Raw genomic sequence first — 17,814 nt, forward strand, 5'->3', positions numbered from 1 at the left:
CAGTGCCTACTCACTACAGATCTCCACTTGTAGTGGTTGATGGCAATAGGAGTGCATGATGTTACATTAATGAAGTCTTGGCACCTTACTTGCTGCCCTTTCTGCAGGCTCATCTTGAGGTGAAATCATTCCAGCAGGACAACACACATCCCCATGCTGCTTGTTTAATAATGACTTTATCATGAGATGAGAATATGATAGTTATGCTGTGGATGCTGTACCCATCAGACTTGAGCCTAACTGAACATTTGTAGAATGATCTTGGATGATGTATGGCAGGTTGGGTTAAGAGAACAAGAAAGGCTTGTCCAGACTCTACGAGAGGTATAGGACAAAATCCCACAAGACAGCATCTATAACCTAGTGCAAAGTATGTGCTGCAGATGTTCCCTTAATATTACTACTAGCCTGCAATTTTCAGTTATACCCCTGGTCAATCAACAAATGTTGATGACAAATGTCAATCGACATAATGAGTTTACCTGTTTCATGTCTAATAAAATATCAGTGAGCCTGCTACAAAAAAAGTTGCTTTTCTGATAACTTTGTGAGTTCATTACAGTTAAAAGTGATAACACAAACTTAGAGTAGCTTAAAGTTATACAGTAAATGGCTGGATGAGATACTCAGTTCAATTAATTACTAATTACAGTACAATCGAAATTATGTGAATGGCCTCCTCCTGTTTGTAACTTTTTGTACAGTATATGTTTCTTTTGATGCTCAGTATAAAAATAAAAATACACATTTATGTGCACGGTTTGTCACATGTATCATTTTGTTCACTTTTAGTCTTTTGTGAAGGAATATATGATATCCATAGCAAGGCTTCTTCTAGGCTTGGATACGACACCAGGGTCTGGATTTCTGTGTGCTGTAAGTGCAATTGCATATTTTCTGTCTTTTATTGTAGATAAAAAAGCAAAATATAATTACATTAATAATTGTCAAATTGTAAGACTAAAGTATAAGTTCTTATACAATGCAAATAAACAAAAAGGTGTTTTTATATAAAAGCAATTTATATAGTACTTCATAAAGAGATTTTATGTAAATAAAGAGAATGCATGTATTTTAAACCTGAAATATAAACTTTAAAGTAGTTGAAAAGGGACTACCGTGAGTTAACCAGTAAAGGTAGTTCAGACATTGGCCATTTCAATCAATGCCATTAGCCAGCTGTGACTGAGATGCTCCAAGAAGTGGTGCACACCTGGCTCAGCACTGCTGGGGGAAGGGTGCGATCAAGTCATCCAGGATAAATACGTCTTTAGCTCAGCATGCTGTTGCAAGTCTTGACATTTCCTGAGTCCTTGCAAGCTTGGTGTGTTGCCAGTGAGATGCATTGCTTCTTCTGTCAGCGTTAACTCTCCTGTAATGTGCTCTGGAAGTCATGACTGTAAAAACTTATAGGCTTGCTTGATTTTGAGTGTATTTGTCTTTGTTCTCCCTGTGGTGCTGCCGGCATGACAGCAGTAAGCCATGTAAATAAATATGTGACTCGAGTGTTTGATAGAAAACTTATATGTCCTATTTTTTCTGAAGAATGCAAATATTTCAATACTCTGTAAATGGAGTTGGTTTCTACAGTAACTATTTATATGTCAAACACAAGATGATACATACAGTAAGCCATTTTCATAATCTGAAACTCAAATGATATTGTTTGCTTCCTTTTAATGTCCTAAATTCTACAACAAATAATTGTGATGTGGATTGTTTTAGATGAAAATCACAGAAGATGATTTATGGATCAGGACATATGGAAGACTTTATCAAAAGCTCTGCTCCTCTGCAGGAGATATTCCTATTGGGGTCTACAGAACTGAATCACAAAACTTACCAGCATCGGAGGTAAAGCTCTGTACAATGAATTTCTGAATAAGATTTATTTTGTTCTCTGAAGCTTAAAATCAGTTAAGCTTAAAAATACATACCAAAGTATGTACCAAAATACTTCAATAAATTAGTTCCTGTGTGTTAGGGGTTGCCACCTTCTCAACACGCAAAATCTGGTAAATAATTATACATGCCGACATCGCAGATCACTTTGTCAGTGTCCCTTCAAAAACTCAGGCAGTGAAATGAACTTATATTAACAAATTAATAATGTATCAATACTTTCAATTTAGTCTGTTGATCTGGACTGCACAGGTAAAAAAAAAGAAGCAAGCAGCCCTACTATGTGACAAATCAAAAGGAGCTAAACTGATTCAATACCAGAAAAAAACAAGTGTTTCATACTCATCTAACTTTTACATACTTGCACTGACCAATCAAAAACAACAGTGAAACATACCACAGGAAACCAAATGTAAACATATTTAAAACAGAGAACATGAGGCACTTTTTTCTACAAGTGTTGTGGTAGTATGGAACAAACTATCCTACCATTTTGTCAAAACTGACCCATCTTCTTTCAGTAAAGAACAGAAAGATCTTTGCATTAATTAGCTAATAATTAAGATACAACTGCAATATTGTGTGAGTGTGCAACACTTAATTTCAACCTATTACTTCTCATAAAATTGCATAACATAATGATTGCCTGAAGCTACTTAACTATGTACAGAGCTTGTACATACATACAAAATGTTTTAACTGCAGTTCTTTAACAGACAGATCAATTATTACTTGATTAATTATAATATTTCTCTATTGTATACTGAAAAATGTAAGAATTAACTGTATTATTTATTCAACAAGATCAAGGTTTCCTCATTAATATGAAAGTTCATTTAGTCTGTCAGAACATTTGGGAATTTTAATCAGATATGTTTTATACTGGCAATAATAAAATGCATAGTAAGTAAATGCTTTTAAAATAATTTACTGATCTGAAAGACTTGACAACATGGTCCTTTTTTGCATCATATCCAAGAGTTGCACTTTTTAATTTGTTCATCTGGCAAACACAGTATAATTTTGCTCTTCTACTTACTGAATTTAGAGATAATGTTCATATCACCAGTGTCTTTTTTTCTTTTCTGTTTCTTAACATTAAGTCCAATGAATTGGCCTCACAGGTAAGTAGTTCATTATTTTGTTTTATCATTATTCCATCTTTGTTTATGTAGGATGGTTTCAATAATAAACATATAAAGGAACACTACTTTTATGATGGAATAGGTTCTTGAGTGTTTAACACTTTAAACATTATGAATTTATGCTGATATTTTACTGTGAAACAAAAATGAAATACTTGAAACATTTTAGCCTCTCATCTCTTATCTCAATATTTGTAGATATTGTTTTCCTGTTAAATCATTCAACTATGGCATGCACAAATTTCCCATTATCAGGTGTATCTGCCTGATGTATTTTCAATATTAAAGAAAAATATACCTTACAAATATGTTTCACAGTATTATGTCAGTGAAGTTTCAAAAGCATACTTACATGGTGCAGGTAAATGGAGTTCTTGGCATGAAATCACATGTATTAAATTCACAGTCTGAGTTTATGTCTATTGATAGTTGGTTTTATGTTTAATAGACTGTAGATTGCCACTGTAGATAAAGATAATCCTGATAATCAGTCAAATGAGAAAGACTGATGTTGTATATTTAGAATTCTTCTAAAAATGTTCAACAGATCAAAGGCCTGTTAGTCATTAACTTTAGTCCAAAAAACATAAGGATCACATTTATTGACATCTCTGAGTATTCTTTTATATTAAAATTTACAAAATAATATTTACAATAACAGTCTTTGCTTTGGAAGTGCAATGGACATTTCCTGTTTCCCTAGGTTATTACTGGTAAAGGAGGTAGCACACAGAGGACATTAATTTAGCCGCATGAATCTTATGGTCAGAGAGCTCTTTGAAGACCACATACAAATTGTCACTTCAAGCTAAATAATACTATAAAAGAATCCACGATTCTTTTATAAACTAGGTTTTTAATTGAATAGAGTTTAGAAATAGTAAGTAAAAATAGAGTAAATCAATGGGATGTTTCCCGAAATTTAGAAATACAAATATGTGGGGATTAATTGTAAATTTATAACTGTATTCATTTAATCACAGTGGGAGACAAGTGCCATTTTATCTTTTGCAAAGTCTTAATACTCCATGGCTGTGATATGACTTCATAAAGGTGAAGTTCTCACATGTTAAACAGTGTATTCATACATCTCTTTCAGATCAAAAGGCTGTTGTTTCATTATAGTTGAATAGTAGTGCTTAAAATATGACCAATCATTTGAAAGAATTATACACTGCAGGTGTACAGCACATCAAGCAGCACAGAAAGATCTACAAGTTCTAAGAAATGTTTGAATAAAACAACTGCACAGCGGCTCCATTACAATCACATGTATCTCTACATGTGACATTATCAAAAGGTTTGTTATGAGAATACTTGAATAAATACATTTAATATATTTTTAAATTCTTTTACTTTGCCTTTACTTTCGTATAATAATGTTTGGACCACAGGACACCCAATCTATGTAGTACACGGAAGTCAAATCTAAAATTTTCAAATAAAAATCTTCTCTTGTGCCAAAGATTACCATTAAGCCTCTCCATGCAATGCATGTATTAGAGAAACAGATATTACGTTCACTTACAAATACCGTTCTGTACATTTATTTTTATTTTTGTTTTTAATACAGTCCCAAATTTCAGTTAATGTTGAAGACTGTGAAGACACAAAAGAGCCAAAAGACCATTTCATTTATCGGAACAACCACCGCAACTCAACGTCCAGTGACCAATCTGATCGGCCGCTGCTTCGAAAGAAAAGCATGCAATGGGCAAGGCGTCTGAGCAGAAAGGTGCCAAGACATGTCAACAAAACTGCCGAAAAAATCAGCCAGCAGAGAATGAACCTGTGCAGAAGATCGGAGAGACAAGAACTGGCTGAACTGGTGAAAAACAGGATGAAGAATCTTGGTCTCTCGACAGCTGGTTACGGTAAGAATAAATCAACATTTAGGTCAGTTAAAAGCAGAAGCACAGTGCATACTTCTGCATACACTTAATATCAGTGTTTGCAGTAGAACTTTGTTCTGTTACTTTATACTATTTATAGTTCTATATATATTACTATTATACTTTCAATTCAATATGAGAATTTGATCAATCTTTAATACTCTATATTCCTTATTTTGTAAAGTTTGTGTATATGGATGATTTTTGTATTTGTGACCTTTCGCTTACCAATGGACAAACTGCTTGAGTTACAAGGAGCTGGATTTGTTTCAAAAGTGGCAATAGTTTGTTCATGTATAACCCATCGACATGGTGAAAGGTTCAGATGAGGCCTTCTTAAAAATGAATGTTGGCCTCCTGACACACTTAACAATTTCCTATTTTTTATCTAGATGAAATGAATGATCAACAGAGCACACTTTCATATGTTTTAATCAATCCATCTCCGGACACAAGGTTGGAGCTGAATGATATTGTGTAAGTAAAACAATATATGAATTAGACAGAACTCATTATTGAACTTTTAAACAGCTTTACAAATCTGCTGTATTTCAGAAATTAAAAAAAAAAAAGATTTTCTATGCAACAATCTCACATAGAAATCTTTCAAATAATTCAAATAATATACTTTCATAAGAACATGGTATGCATTTCAGTAAATAGATCATTTTATATCTTTTAAACTTTTTTTTTCACAGCCTTAGTCCCAGACTGTCCTGGGGTCAGCAAACAGATCATTTTATATATACACTACAGTATAAATTAGAACTATTTAGATGGTTCTGCTTATATTTTCTTCTTTTATTTCCATAATTCATTGCAATTTGTCATTTACAAAAAGATATATGATATATAGGAGTTAAATATACTGTATAGGAATCACTCAAAAATAATTAAAAATAAGTAACTACTATATTTAGCATAAAAGACATGTCCTAGATGTGTATTTACTTTCAATTACCAGAGGTTTATAATGTTAAAAATTGTACTTAACCTAGAATTTATAACTACAAGTGAAGCATCCTTTTAAAATGGCATTTTTTCTTTCTGTTCATACAGCTATCTAATCCGACCTGACCCACTGACCTATGTTCAAAAGAACTCCACCAACAGAAAAAGCAGTGTTGGGAATAACACTGGAGGTGGACAGGATACAAAAGATGAAACTCAGCTCTGACTTGTTCATGTCACAACTAAATGAATTGCCTTACAGTGTTCAGAACCAGATCATAACAATAAAATAATAATATATAAAAACTTTACAATTCATGAAATAGCATTTTTACAAGGTTGTAAAGTATCATCAATCTGCATTCTGTCAACATCCCTTCTGACTAGAATTGTGCTACATTTAAATCAAATATAGCCAAGTTTTCAACAGAAAATAAAGTTCTGAGACAACCAATATATTCTGAGACTTTTTGCATGAAAGAATACAAAGCATTATCTGTGTGAAGAGCAATGTGAAAGACCTGATGACCTGAGTATTTCAAATAAGGATATACAGTATGTGTCTTCAGAAATAATAGCAGTATAAAAGCTGAAGAGACGGTGCTGTTCTATATTATATAGCACTTTTAGCATGATGGCTGCAAATTAATAAGTCAAATACAATTTTCTTTATGGCTAATGTTAGTATCCATTTCCCATGCATTTAATGTGCTTTTATAGTTAAAAATGCAAATTACAGACAAACCAAAATAAGCTATGATAAAAACCAAAACATCTAGAACATGTATAATTTATATTACTTTTATTTTCTCAACTTAGATCTTGATACTTTCTGAATAATTGATTTCCTAATATAGGAACTGCAAAACTGATTAATGTCTTCTAAAGCAGTAACTCATCCAGGCTAACTGAAGAAGCTGTTTTTCTTTTTTAGGTTAATAAGAATGATTGAACATGAATAAAAACATAAAACTATCTAACGAGCATAAATATTAATCAATTTGTGAAATTCCTTGCTTACAACCAAAATGGTTTGTTACAAATCTGTATTGCAAAACAGTTTTTATCCCACAGGAGTCTTACTTTGCCACCACAATGTGTGCACAACGACTTTGTATTCATATTCTTTTATATTCATATAAAAGAAGAGTGACCATAGAAGCAAAGATAAGTAACCCTAATACATTTTTTTATCATTTAAGAAAACTATTAGTCTAAGATAAATTACAGCAATTATAATTACTTGCCACAGTAATATAAGCATTTTCATAGAAGTTATGATATACAGCATTTATGAAATATAGATTATATATCAGCATCATTTATATTAAATTGTAACAGGCCCAATGTGGGTATGTACCAATCCTCTGATGAATAAAACCTGGAGATCATCATTATTATTTGTATTTGTACGTTTCTGTCACAATACTACAACCTACAGTAGGTCTTCGCTTACCCAATTTGAGGACTCAAAACTTTCAACAGTCAAAGGCCAACAGAAGAAACTGATTATAATGAAAGGAAACTCTGAGGACCCCTCTCATGCAGTTTCTAGCGGTGCTCCAGTGTAACTGCACATTGCTCCAGTGGTATGTGACCGAACTCTGACTTCTAAATAACTCTTGGAAATTACAATAATGCAACAAGATTTTAATAGTCTACCACTGTGTAAGTAATTATCTTTAACCATAAGGTGCATTCATGGTTATTGCAGATACTCCATTATCATTTTTGTCATAAATGTTACAGAAACAGATTCAAATGCATAATTTGCATAATCATTGGCCTTGCAACAAATATTATTCACAGACCTTAGGTAATAGATATTTAACTGCAAAAGTAAGCTTCAGAATTTGTTTCACAAAGTAGGTTTATTTAAGATCTGGCACTGACAAACACGATACTACGTTAAAGGAATATCCTGCTTGAAGGCTTTTGAGAAGGTGCCAGTACATGTGGAAGATAACGGCTGAAACCTTTAAAAGTGTTCTTACAACTCAAAAATAATAAGTAAATATACTTAAATACAATTTTAACAATTTGGAAATAAACAGCTGGAAATGAATGGGTTCTCTGACTTTGATTTGCTTTACTATTATTCTGATATTAGTTTAATATACACTAGGTGTCAAAAATGAAAACAGGCTCACTATTACACCCTGCCAATATGCAGATCTTTTTGATTGTAGACAACAAGCCTAGTTAGATGTACGTATACACATCTGACAAAACAGACATGATCAGCTTATTGATAGGAATAAAAATTATTTCAAATCAGCCTTTATTTAAGAGGTCCTCACTGCTGTACACTACAGATTCAAAACTCTGAAAATGAGATCATTTTATCTTCTGTTTTGATTGAGTGTAATTTGAACTTGTATTCAGAATACAAACACTGCAGAAATTCTGGAGAAAAATAAAGCAAATAAACAATGAGACTGCCAATTTCAGGTATAAAAGAAAAGATCCAATGATTGAGATTACCTTTAAAAAAATTATTCCGTTAATTAACTGTGTATTGAATTTTGGAAGGTAAACTAGGTAAAAAAGAATAAACTAATGATGGTCTGGATAAGCTTACATGCATTACGTACTACCTAATTATAATGAAATTAAGTCCTGATTTTTTTATTCTAGTATAATTTCCTAGTTGTGATCACTTTTGCACTTGTAACACATATAGGAACAAAATTAATTTGTTTACATGAGTCTGACACATGTCATCTCTAAAGATAAAGAAGAACACAACAAACTGACAGGCTGTGGCAATATGTTTTAGCGTTACAGCCAGTTTCAGAGTCCTGCTTCACTCAACAGACTAAAAACACAAAGGACAGATATAAGGAAATCCCCTCAGAGAACAGAAAACAGAGGATTGGAAGTGTGACATTTTACATGTCTTCAGGGAGACTGAGTTTACTGCTGACAAAAACTGAAGCATAAGAAGTAAACAGTAAAAATTACAGCTTAGTTTATGATAAATAAGATGAGTCTCTCTGCAGGGAGAAGCTTGGGAAAAGTGCTTTAAAGACCACTCTGTCTCGCTGTCATTTTAAAACCTACAAGCTACAATGATAGAAAATTTGTCTTAATAATGTTACCACTACAGAGAACATTCCAGAGATGGAAGTGTACTGAACAAATATTGTAGTCAAGGTCAAGATGGATAAGGCTGTGTGTACTCTTCAGGTTTTTAAATGCAGTATTCAGTAACATTAATGTCAAATAAATGTGAGCATGTTTATTGTAGAATGAGAGTTCATGTTTGTAACTGTTAAAAAATGTGTAACATTGTCCAACCCCCCCGGATCATTTTACTTAAAATGTTCTTGAGAACTAGGTATTAAAATTATAAAGATATATTTTGTTAATATACCAACATGTTCAGTCTAAATATAAAGTATTTGGTCAATATGCAGTCTGGAGTTTATATCAGTTTTAGATGCTGATTTAATTTGAGAAAACAATAAACCCCAAAAGATATAATAACTTTATGCCTCAGTACAATATTCAGTACAATACATATTTTCTTATTTAAATTGAAATGTTATTTTACTTGTTCTTTTATCATTTGAACCTTATGCATGGTTAAAATTATTTTAACAGCATTTTAATGCATTACAATTATACTGTTATCTTTAATAACTTTAAAATGTCTATGTTATGTTTTTTTAAAACATTCAATTGGTCTGTTTTGCATTCAGTTGTATTACCTGAGCAGATAGTTACAGTATGTATCTGCAATACATTGAAACTAAACAATCCTATTCTGACTTACTGCTTCTAAATCCTTTATACTGTGTGAAGGAGCTTTGAATAAGCAATGTTACTGTACATGCACAGATAAAACATCACATTGTTTTGGATCAGGTAGCATGGAGGACTGATCTGGTCCTCTAGTGTAGATGTTTTGTTTGGAGTTTTGAGATACAAACCTTGAATACTATTTACTTTTTTTTGTTTAATTAAAAGTATTTGTGATCTTCATTTTCATAAAAATGTCATAATGTCAAATTGACTTACTGTAAATTAGGTTGTACATAACATGAGTGCCTAAAACCATATTACTGACTTAGGGTAAAAAAATAATTGATCACTTTGTCTGTCTGGATTTGTTCCAATTGTAAAAGACATTGTACTGTATACGTAGCATTAGGACCACATCATGTTCTGTTGCAGTAGAAGGGCTTTACAATCCACGACTGCAGTATAGATGAATTCTTGTTTGGAAGAGACAGGAGCTGCTATTTAATGTAGCGCTTTATGTACAATACACTAAATGTAGAGCAAAGAAAATGTTTGAAAACATCTCCTCTTTAGACTTATAATAATTCACCTTCACTGTTGCAAATTAAACTGTGACCTGAAAGAATTCACCTTCACTGTTGCAAATTAAACTGTGACCTGTGTGCTTTCTCTTCCAAAAGAAATATAAAATATTTTAATCTGAAGGAATTCCTTTATGTACTGTATAAAGAAGGTATGAGAGGGTGCGATATTTCACAACTTTGATTGTACAGCAATAAATTTACAACTACGGAAACAAAGACAAAATACTGCTGTACTTTGGACATGTCAAATATGCTAATGGCTGAATTTCAAAAGGCTTTTGTGGGAAATGTTCATCTTTGCTGCTATTCCACCTATCTTGATCTGATGATCTGATGCAATTATGGTCTTGACAAGTGATCACATCAGCAGGACGTCCTTACCTCTAGTCAGTTTTAAGATACTCACAACCACCACTTTGCTAATGTTGACTACTTCATCACAGAGCTGAACCTGAGGGGTTTAAGAAGGTTTTCTATCTCCGTCAACCAGGAATTAGCTGAAAGGCAAAGTACGTTTTTTAAGAGTTGTAGTCTTATAGTACAAGCTCCATGTAGAATCCGAGGGGAAGTGAAATTAAAATATGAAACAGGAAGCACTTTTTTGTACAATGAGCTGAATAAGATCCTTGATGATCAAGGTACAGTACTACCAACCAAATGGGCTTAATGGCTTCTTCTCATTTGCATCTGTTCTTATGTTATCTATGCAGTGTGCTTCTAAAGACATTACCATAGCACAGAGGAGAAAAATATCATACAAATCAGGAATTATGTACAGTACATTGTTTGTGTCATTTCAAAAGAAGATAACTGCAGCCACACTGGGCTTATGCTGAAATATACAGTGAAGAAGCAGGTGAACATTTACACTTCTGCAAACTTTAGTTGAATGGTTGTTGAAAGATTGAATTCTGATACAATTTTATACTGTGATATTTTTAATCTGTCATAACTGCAGCACTTTGTTAAGAAATGCTTCAGAATGCTTCCAATATTAATTATTCTGTTTCAATCAATATTTAATTAAATTTAGAGAATTTAAAGGACATTTGACAGATGGTTTGGTATCAATTGTGTTACCTATTCTGTGATTTATACTGTAACACCACTGCAAGATATTAACATTTTGCTTTACGTCTGGCATCAGTAGTTTGTTTTAATGTGACAATAATTCTGTGTACTGTAATACCAAAATAAATAGGTCTCTGTGTACAGCAATTTACTGTACATACATCTGAACCAGCATTAATGTGATTTTTTTTATACTGAATAACAATCCTATTTGCTACAACATGAAAAAGAAACTGAGCAAAAACCTGGGAGGTTACATTTAATTTAGACAAGTTGAGGGATTTGCACACAGGTAGCCAAAACAAACTATAAATGTACACTTTATATATAAACTATTAATAAAACATGGGAAACATAAGATAGAAGAAAATGAATATTATATGTAGGAATACAGATATATAATTTAGACTATTTTGTACAATGTTGGTCACCACATTGTAGAAAATATATTGCTGTTCTGGAATAAATGTACAGAACAGCAACGAGACAGATTCTGGTACTTTGACACAAGTTTTCAAAATTTTCAAGGGCATTGATTTAGTCAACTCAGCAGAGATCTGTAAAATACACAATAAAACACAAAGCAGATGACAACTTAGAAACTACAAAGAAGTGCATTTAAAAACTGAGAGCAAGAGGCACTTCCTTACCAAAAGGTTTGTGGTTGTATTGAGCAACCTACAGTACACAGCTACAGTATGTTGTTGAAGGCAATGCTTCAGCTTCCTTTAAGAAATGGGTCAATTTGTGAAAACAGCCAGATGAGCTGAATAGCCTTCTTTTAATTGTGACTTTTCTCAACATATTAAATGAGACATAAAGGATGTGAAGATGGGTGTGTCAGTGTGTCTCATTTTCTCCTGAGTATAGGCAAAAGTTGTTCTGAAGAGCACCAACTTTAAGTATTAGTTATTTGAACTTGGCAGCTACAGTACCTTATGAAAGTACTCTCTTCTTTCAGTGTTGTCCCATTTTGTTCAATTTCAAATGATGTATGAATGTACTAACTGTGTTTTTTCCCAAACCTTGAAAGCTCAAACTGAACAATTGTTGGTGTGAAATGTATTAAATGCCAGCCAAAACTAAAATATCGGTTGTATAATTATTCAAACTTTTCCTATTGCAAACCTAAATTATTTCCGGTGCACAAAAGTACGTAGAGAAGTTACAGTTAGTTGAATATCTCCTGTCTATGTGCAATGGTAGAGCTTCACATAATTTTCAAAATGGGACATCAGTGAAAGGGGTTGAATACTTTTGCAAGGAACTGTATATAGTAAAAAATAACTGTTGATTCCAGACTTTTTAAAAGGAAAATTAATATTTGCACATACTGTACAGTATAGATAGGCATGTTAAGTATGATATACTGTACTGTCAGCTACACTCCAGTGGTTCTCTTAAGTACTTTTAACTATATAGTTTTGGTGGCATGTCATTTGAAGGATTAAGACATGACTTTGTGTTATGCCATTGTAACAATGAACAGAACATTTACTGTTCATGACCCTGACAACAGAATTGTTTAAAACTGATTAAAGAGAGTATCATCTTTGCTTTTTTCTCTGCGGATAAGTCTTAAACATTAGAAAACTATGCAAGATAACCATTAACTAGAATGTAATTTGGAAAAAAAAATGCATTTCCAGTACCAATATTTTTTGCCCCTTGTGCCTCTTTTTATTGCATGCCTCTTATCTTACTGACACATCACTGAATCAATTTTGAGATTCTAAATTCCCAATTAAGCAGTTTTGTGTACAGCTGTATTATAAGTGAGACCTCCACAAATCATTTTTTGACATACTATTTAAGACTTACATTACCGCCCTATATTTCCAAAATCTAAAGCAACATTTTAAAATAAATATTCAAAACATAGTTTCAACTCCAACAGATAACCGATTCATGCAAACCTTAAGAGCCAATCATCATTTTTGCAAGATGCCCCATGAAACACAATTTTATTGAAGACCTGACTGCAAAATCAATTCTTGTTAGCACATCTTCGAGAACATTAAAAAACACTGCTGTGAAAGATGGTAATTTAATTATGAGACATTAATCAGATGACAAAGAACACAATGCGCAATGGATTTGTTAATTCATCACACAAACTCAATTAAAATGTTTTACTATTATCTTGGTAAAGTATTAAATTCAAGCCTACAAGGAATATGGTAAAACAACAATTCCCATTTTGATGTGCAGCTCTCCACAAAAAAAATATCTGTCTTTCAGGATTTTTTAAGTACACCGGATGCAGTTTGTCATTAAATCAATGTCCACCAGAAAATCTTTAGAAGCATGCTGCAAAACAGCAAGACACCATAAGTGTGAATATGTGAATAGGAATAACATTATATAAGGAAATTTAGAGTGAACATCAACATAACTGCTGTACCATAAAAGAATGTTCCGCTGATCCAAGACAGGCCTCTACATACTGTATACATACTGTATATACCCCTAACGTTCAAGTAGAAAGCTATGCCTTTATATTTTAAGATATAGCTGCATATTGCAGTTTAAAAGTCAGTATCCAGATTAAAATCCACATTATCAAACATTGAACATATCCTTTCTTTCTATGCCAATTCTGATTCTTAATTATCATATTATCAGCCCAGTCAACATTTGGAAGAAAAGAAAAAAGATGAGGTGCTGTGTGTTGCAAAAGAGGCCTTAATTTTTAATCTCTTTTGTTTCATTATTCGGAACCCAACTGGTTATATTTCAATTACAGTAAACTTCACATTTATTACTAATTAACAGAAAAGGAGAGAATTATTTCAGAAATCTGAAAATTACTTGGTTTCATAATGAGAAATTGTTTATTCTTAGCTGTCATGGCAATGTTCTTCTTATATATACAGTATACACCTTGGTGCCAATAATATACAAATGCAGCAAATATTTTAAAAACTACCTGTTCTGCTATTTTGCTGTTTGCAGCACAATCAATTACTGTATCTATTGGCATGTAAATACATAAATCTAAAAGTCCCATTACTTTTATACAGATAAATCAGATTAATATTTGTGTTAATCAAATTTAAAGAATCACAAATTTACTGATTTGCTGAATACATTTAAATCCATTTGTAACTGAGTTGTAAAGGAAAATTGCCTGCTAAATGTTTGACCATCAGTTTTATACAAAGTGCCTCAGAGCTATCATCTAAGCTTCTAAAATAAATGTAGGATTCTTGCCAAGTGAGTACATGATCTCCATCACTGTGCACAAATACATACAGTATATAAAACATCTTGAGTATATTTACAAAGCAGATAACAGCAAGTCATAAGAAAACAACATCAAGAGGGCTTCAATGCATACAAAATGTTTTTCAAAGACAAGACATTACTACCCCTATAAGCATTACAAAAATATAATTTGTTAAAATGATAGTTAAAATAAAAAATACATTATTTTATGTATTTTAACTATCTGCTTTTTTTGTCTTCCACAAAAAATGTTTTTAATACAGTCCCAAATTTCAGTTAATGTTGAAGACTGTGAAGACACAAAAGAGCCAAAAGACCATTTCATTTATCGGAACAACCACCGCAACTCAACGTCCAGTGACCAATCTGATCGGCCGCTGCTTCGAAAGAAAAGCATGCAATGGGCAAGGCGTCTGAGCAGAAAGGTGCCAAGACATGTCAACAAAACTGCCGAAAAAATCAGCCAGCAGAGAATGAACCTGTGCAGAAGATCGGAGAGACAAGAACTGGCTGAACTGGTGAAAAACAGGATGAAGAATCTTGGTCTCTCGACAGCTGGTTACGGTAAGAATAAATCAACATTTAGGTCAGTTAAAAGCAGAAGCACAGTGCATACTTCTGCATACACTTAATATCAGTGTTTGCAGTAGAACTTTGTTCTGTTACTTTATACTATTTATAGTTCTATATATATTACTATTATACTTTCAATTCAATATGAGAATTTGATCAATCTTTAATACTCTATATTCCTTATTTTGTAAAGTTTGTGTATATGGATGATTTTTGTATTTGTGACCTTTCGCTTACCAATGGACAAACTGCTTGAGTTACAAGGAGCTGGATTTGTTTCAAAAGTGGCAATAGTTTGTTCATGTATAACCCATCGACATGGTGAAAGGTTCAGATGAGGCCTTCTTAAAAATGAATGTTGGCCTCCTGACACACTTAACAATTTCCTATTTTTTATCTAGATGAAATGAATGATCAACAGAGCACACTTTCATATGTTTTAATCAATCCATCTCCGGACACAAGGTTGGAGCTGAATGATATTGTGTAAGTAAAACAATATATGAATTAGACAGAACTCATTATTGAACTTTTAAACAGCTTTACAAATCTGCTGTATTTCAGAAATTAAAAAAAAAAAGATTTTCTATGCAACAATCTCACATAGAAATCTTTCAAATAATTCAAATAATATACTTTCATAAGAACATGGTATGCATTTCAGTAAATAGATCATTTTATATCTTTTAAACTTTTTTTTTCACAGCCTTAGTCCCAGACTGTCCTGGGGTCAGCAAACAGATCATTTTATATATACACTACAGTATAAATTAGAACTATTTAGATGGTTCTGCTTATATTTTCTTCTTTTATTTCCATAATTCATTGCAATTTGTCATTTACAAAAAGATATATGATATATAGGAGTTAAATATACTGTATAGGAATCACTCAAAAATAATTAAAAATAAGTAACTACTATATTTAGCATAAAAGACATGTCCTAGATGTGTATTTACTTTCAATTACCAGAGGTTTATAATGTTAAAAATTGTACTTAACCTAGAATTTATAACTACAAGTGAAGCATCCTTTTAAAATGGCATTTTTTCTTTCTGTTCATACAGCTATCTAATCCGACCTGACCCACTGACCTATGTTCAAAAGAACTCCACCAACAGAAAAAGCAGTGTTGGGAATAACACTGGAGGTGGACAGGATACAAAAGATGAAACTCAGCTCTGACTTGTTCATGTCACAACTAAATGAATTGCCTTACAGTGTTCAGAACCAGATCATAACAATAAAATAATAATATATAAAAACTTTACAATTCATGAAATAGCATTTTTACAAGGTTGTAAAGTATCATCAATCTGCATTCTGTCAACATCCCTTCTGACTAGAATTGTGCTACATTTAAATCAAATATAGCCAAGTTTTCAACAGAAAATAAAGTTCTGAGACAACCAATATATTCTGAGACTTTTTGCATGAAAGAATACAAAGCATTATCTGTGTGAAGAGCAATGTGAAAGACCTGATGACCTGAGTATTTCAAATAAGGATATACAGTATGTGTCTTCAGAAATAATAGCAGTATAAAAGCTGAAGAGACGGTGCTGTTCTATATTATATAGCACTTTTAGCATGATGGCTGCAAATTAATAAGTCAAATACAATTTTCTTTATGGCTAATGTTAGTATCCATTTCCCATGCATTTAATGTGCTTTTATAGTTAAAAATGCAAATTACAGACAAACCAAAATAAGCTATGATAAAAACCAAAACATCTAGAACATGTATAATTTATATTACTTTTATTTTCTCAACTTAGATCTTGATACTTTCTGAATAATTGATTTCCTAATATAGGAACTGCAAAACTGATTAATGTCTTCTAAAGCAGTAACTCATCCAGGCTAACTGAAGAAGCTGTTTTTCTTTTTTAGGTTAATAAGAATGATTGAACATGAATAAAAACATAAAACTATCTAACGAGCATAAATATTAATCAATTTGTGAAATTCCTTGCTTACAACCAAAATGGTTTGTTACAAATCTGTATTGCAAAACAGTTTTTATCCCACAGGAGTCTTACTTTGCCACCACAATGTGTGCACAACGACTTTGTATTCATATTCTTTTATATTCATATAAAAGAAGAGTGACCATAGAAGCAAAGATAAGTAACCCTAATACATTTTTTTATCATTTAAGAAAACTATTAGTCTAAGATAAATTACAGCAATTATAATTACTTGCCACAGTAATATAAGCATTTTCATAGAAGTTATGATATACAGCATTTATGAAATATAGATTATATATCAGCATCATTTATATTAAATTGTAACAGGCCCAATGTGGGTATGTACCAATCCTCTGATGAATAAAACCTGGAGATCATCATTATTATTTGTATTTGTACGTTTCTGTCACAATACTACAACCTACAGTAGGTCTTCGCTTACCCAATTTGAGGACTCAAAACTTTCAACAGTCAAAGGCCAACAGAAGAAACTGATTATAATGAAAGGAAACTCTGAGGACCCCTCTCATGCAGTTTCTAGCGGTGCTCCAGTGTAACTGCACATTGCTCCAGTGGTATGTGACCGAACTCTGACTTCTAAATAACTCTTGGAAATTACAATAATGCAACAAGATTTTAATAGTCTACCACTGTGTAAGTAATTATCTTTAACCATAAGGTGCATTCATGGTTATTGCAGATACTCCATTATCATTTTTGTCATAAATGTTACAGAAACAGATTCAAA

At 32.3% G+C, this 17,814-nt stretch overlaps 2 protein-coding genes across 2 annotated transcripts in view; both read left to right on the plus strand.

Moving 5' to 3' along the window:
* The window catches only part of kcnt2a (potassium channel, subfamily T, member 2a), a 56,586-nt gene extending 49,302 nt beyond the window's left edge, over window positions 1-7,284 (plus strand). Inside the window, exons 24-28 of the mRNA XM_088927243.1 lie at window positions 793-876; window positions 1,726-1,854; window positions 4,621-4,921; window positions 5,332-5,416; window positions 5,999-7,284. Coding sequence (XP_088783369.1) covers window positions 793-876; window positions 1,726-1,854; window positions 4,621-4,921; window positions 5,332-5,416; window positions 5,999-6,116 — 717 coding nt within the window. The 3' untranslated portion in view covers window positions 6,117-7,284. The remainder of the gene's footprint in view (window positions 1-792; window positions 877-1,725; window positions 1,855-4,620; window positions 4,922-5,331; window positions 5,417-5,998) is intronic.
* A 3,381-nt stretch (window positions 7,285-10,665) lies between these two features.
* LOC148823527 (potassium channel subfamily T member 2-like) lies at window positions 10,666-17,446 on the plus strand. Its single transcript, XM_088927244.1, has 4 exons — window positions 10,666-10,730; window positions 14,784-15,084; window positions 15,495-15,579; window positions 16,161-17,446. Exons 2-4 carry the CDS (start codon window positions 14,916-14,918, stop codon window positions 16,276-16,278), a joined length of 372 nt encoding a protein of 123 aa, XP_088783370.1. The 5' UTR covers window positions 10,666-10,730; window positions 14,784-14,915; the 3' UTR covers window positions 16,279-17,446.
* The last annotated feature ends 368 nt before the right edge of the window (window positions 17,447-17,814 follow it).

Source organism: Atractosteus spatula, chromosome 11 (genome assembly GCF_055471065.1).
Source record: "Atractosteus spatula isolate fAtrSpa1 chromosome 11, fAtrSpa1.hap1, whole genome shotgun sequence".
In the NCBI taxonomy this organism is placed as follows: Eukaryota; Metazoa; Chordata; class Actinopteri; order Semionotiformes; family Lepisosteidae; genus Atractosteus; species Atractosteus spatula.

What these genes read in the sequence shown, in the direction of transcription:
- LOC148823527 (XM_088927244.1), top strand. Translation starts at nt 14,916, where the DNA reads ATGCAATGGGCAAGGCGTCTGAGCAGAAAGGTGCCAAGACATGTCAAC. An exon ending in TCTCTCGACAGCTGGTTACG is followed by an intron (nt 15,085 to 15,494) that starts GTAAGAATAAAT and finishes TTTTTTATCTAG; the next exon opens with ATGAAATGAATGATCAACAG. An exon ending in TTGGAGCTGAATGATATTGT is followed by an intron (nt 15,580 to 16,160) that starts GTAAGTAAAACA and finishes CTGTTCATACAG; the next exon opens with CTATCTAATCCGACCTGACC.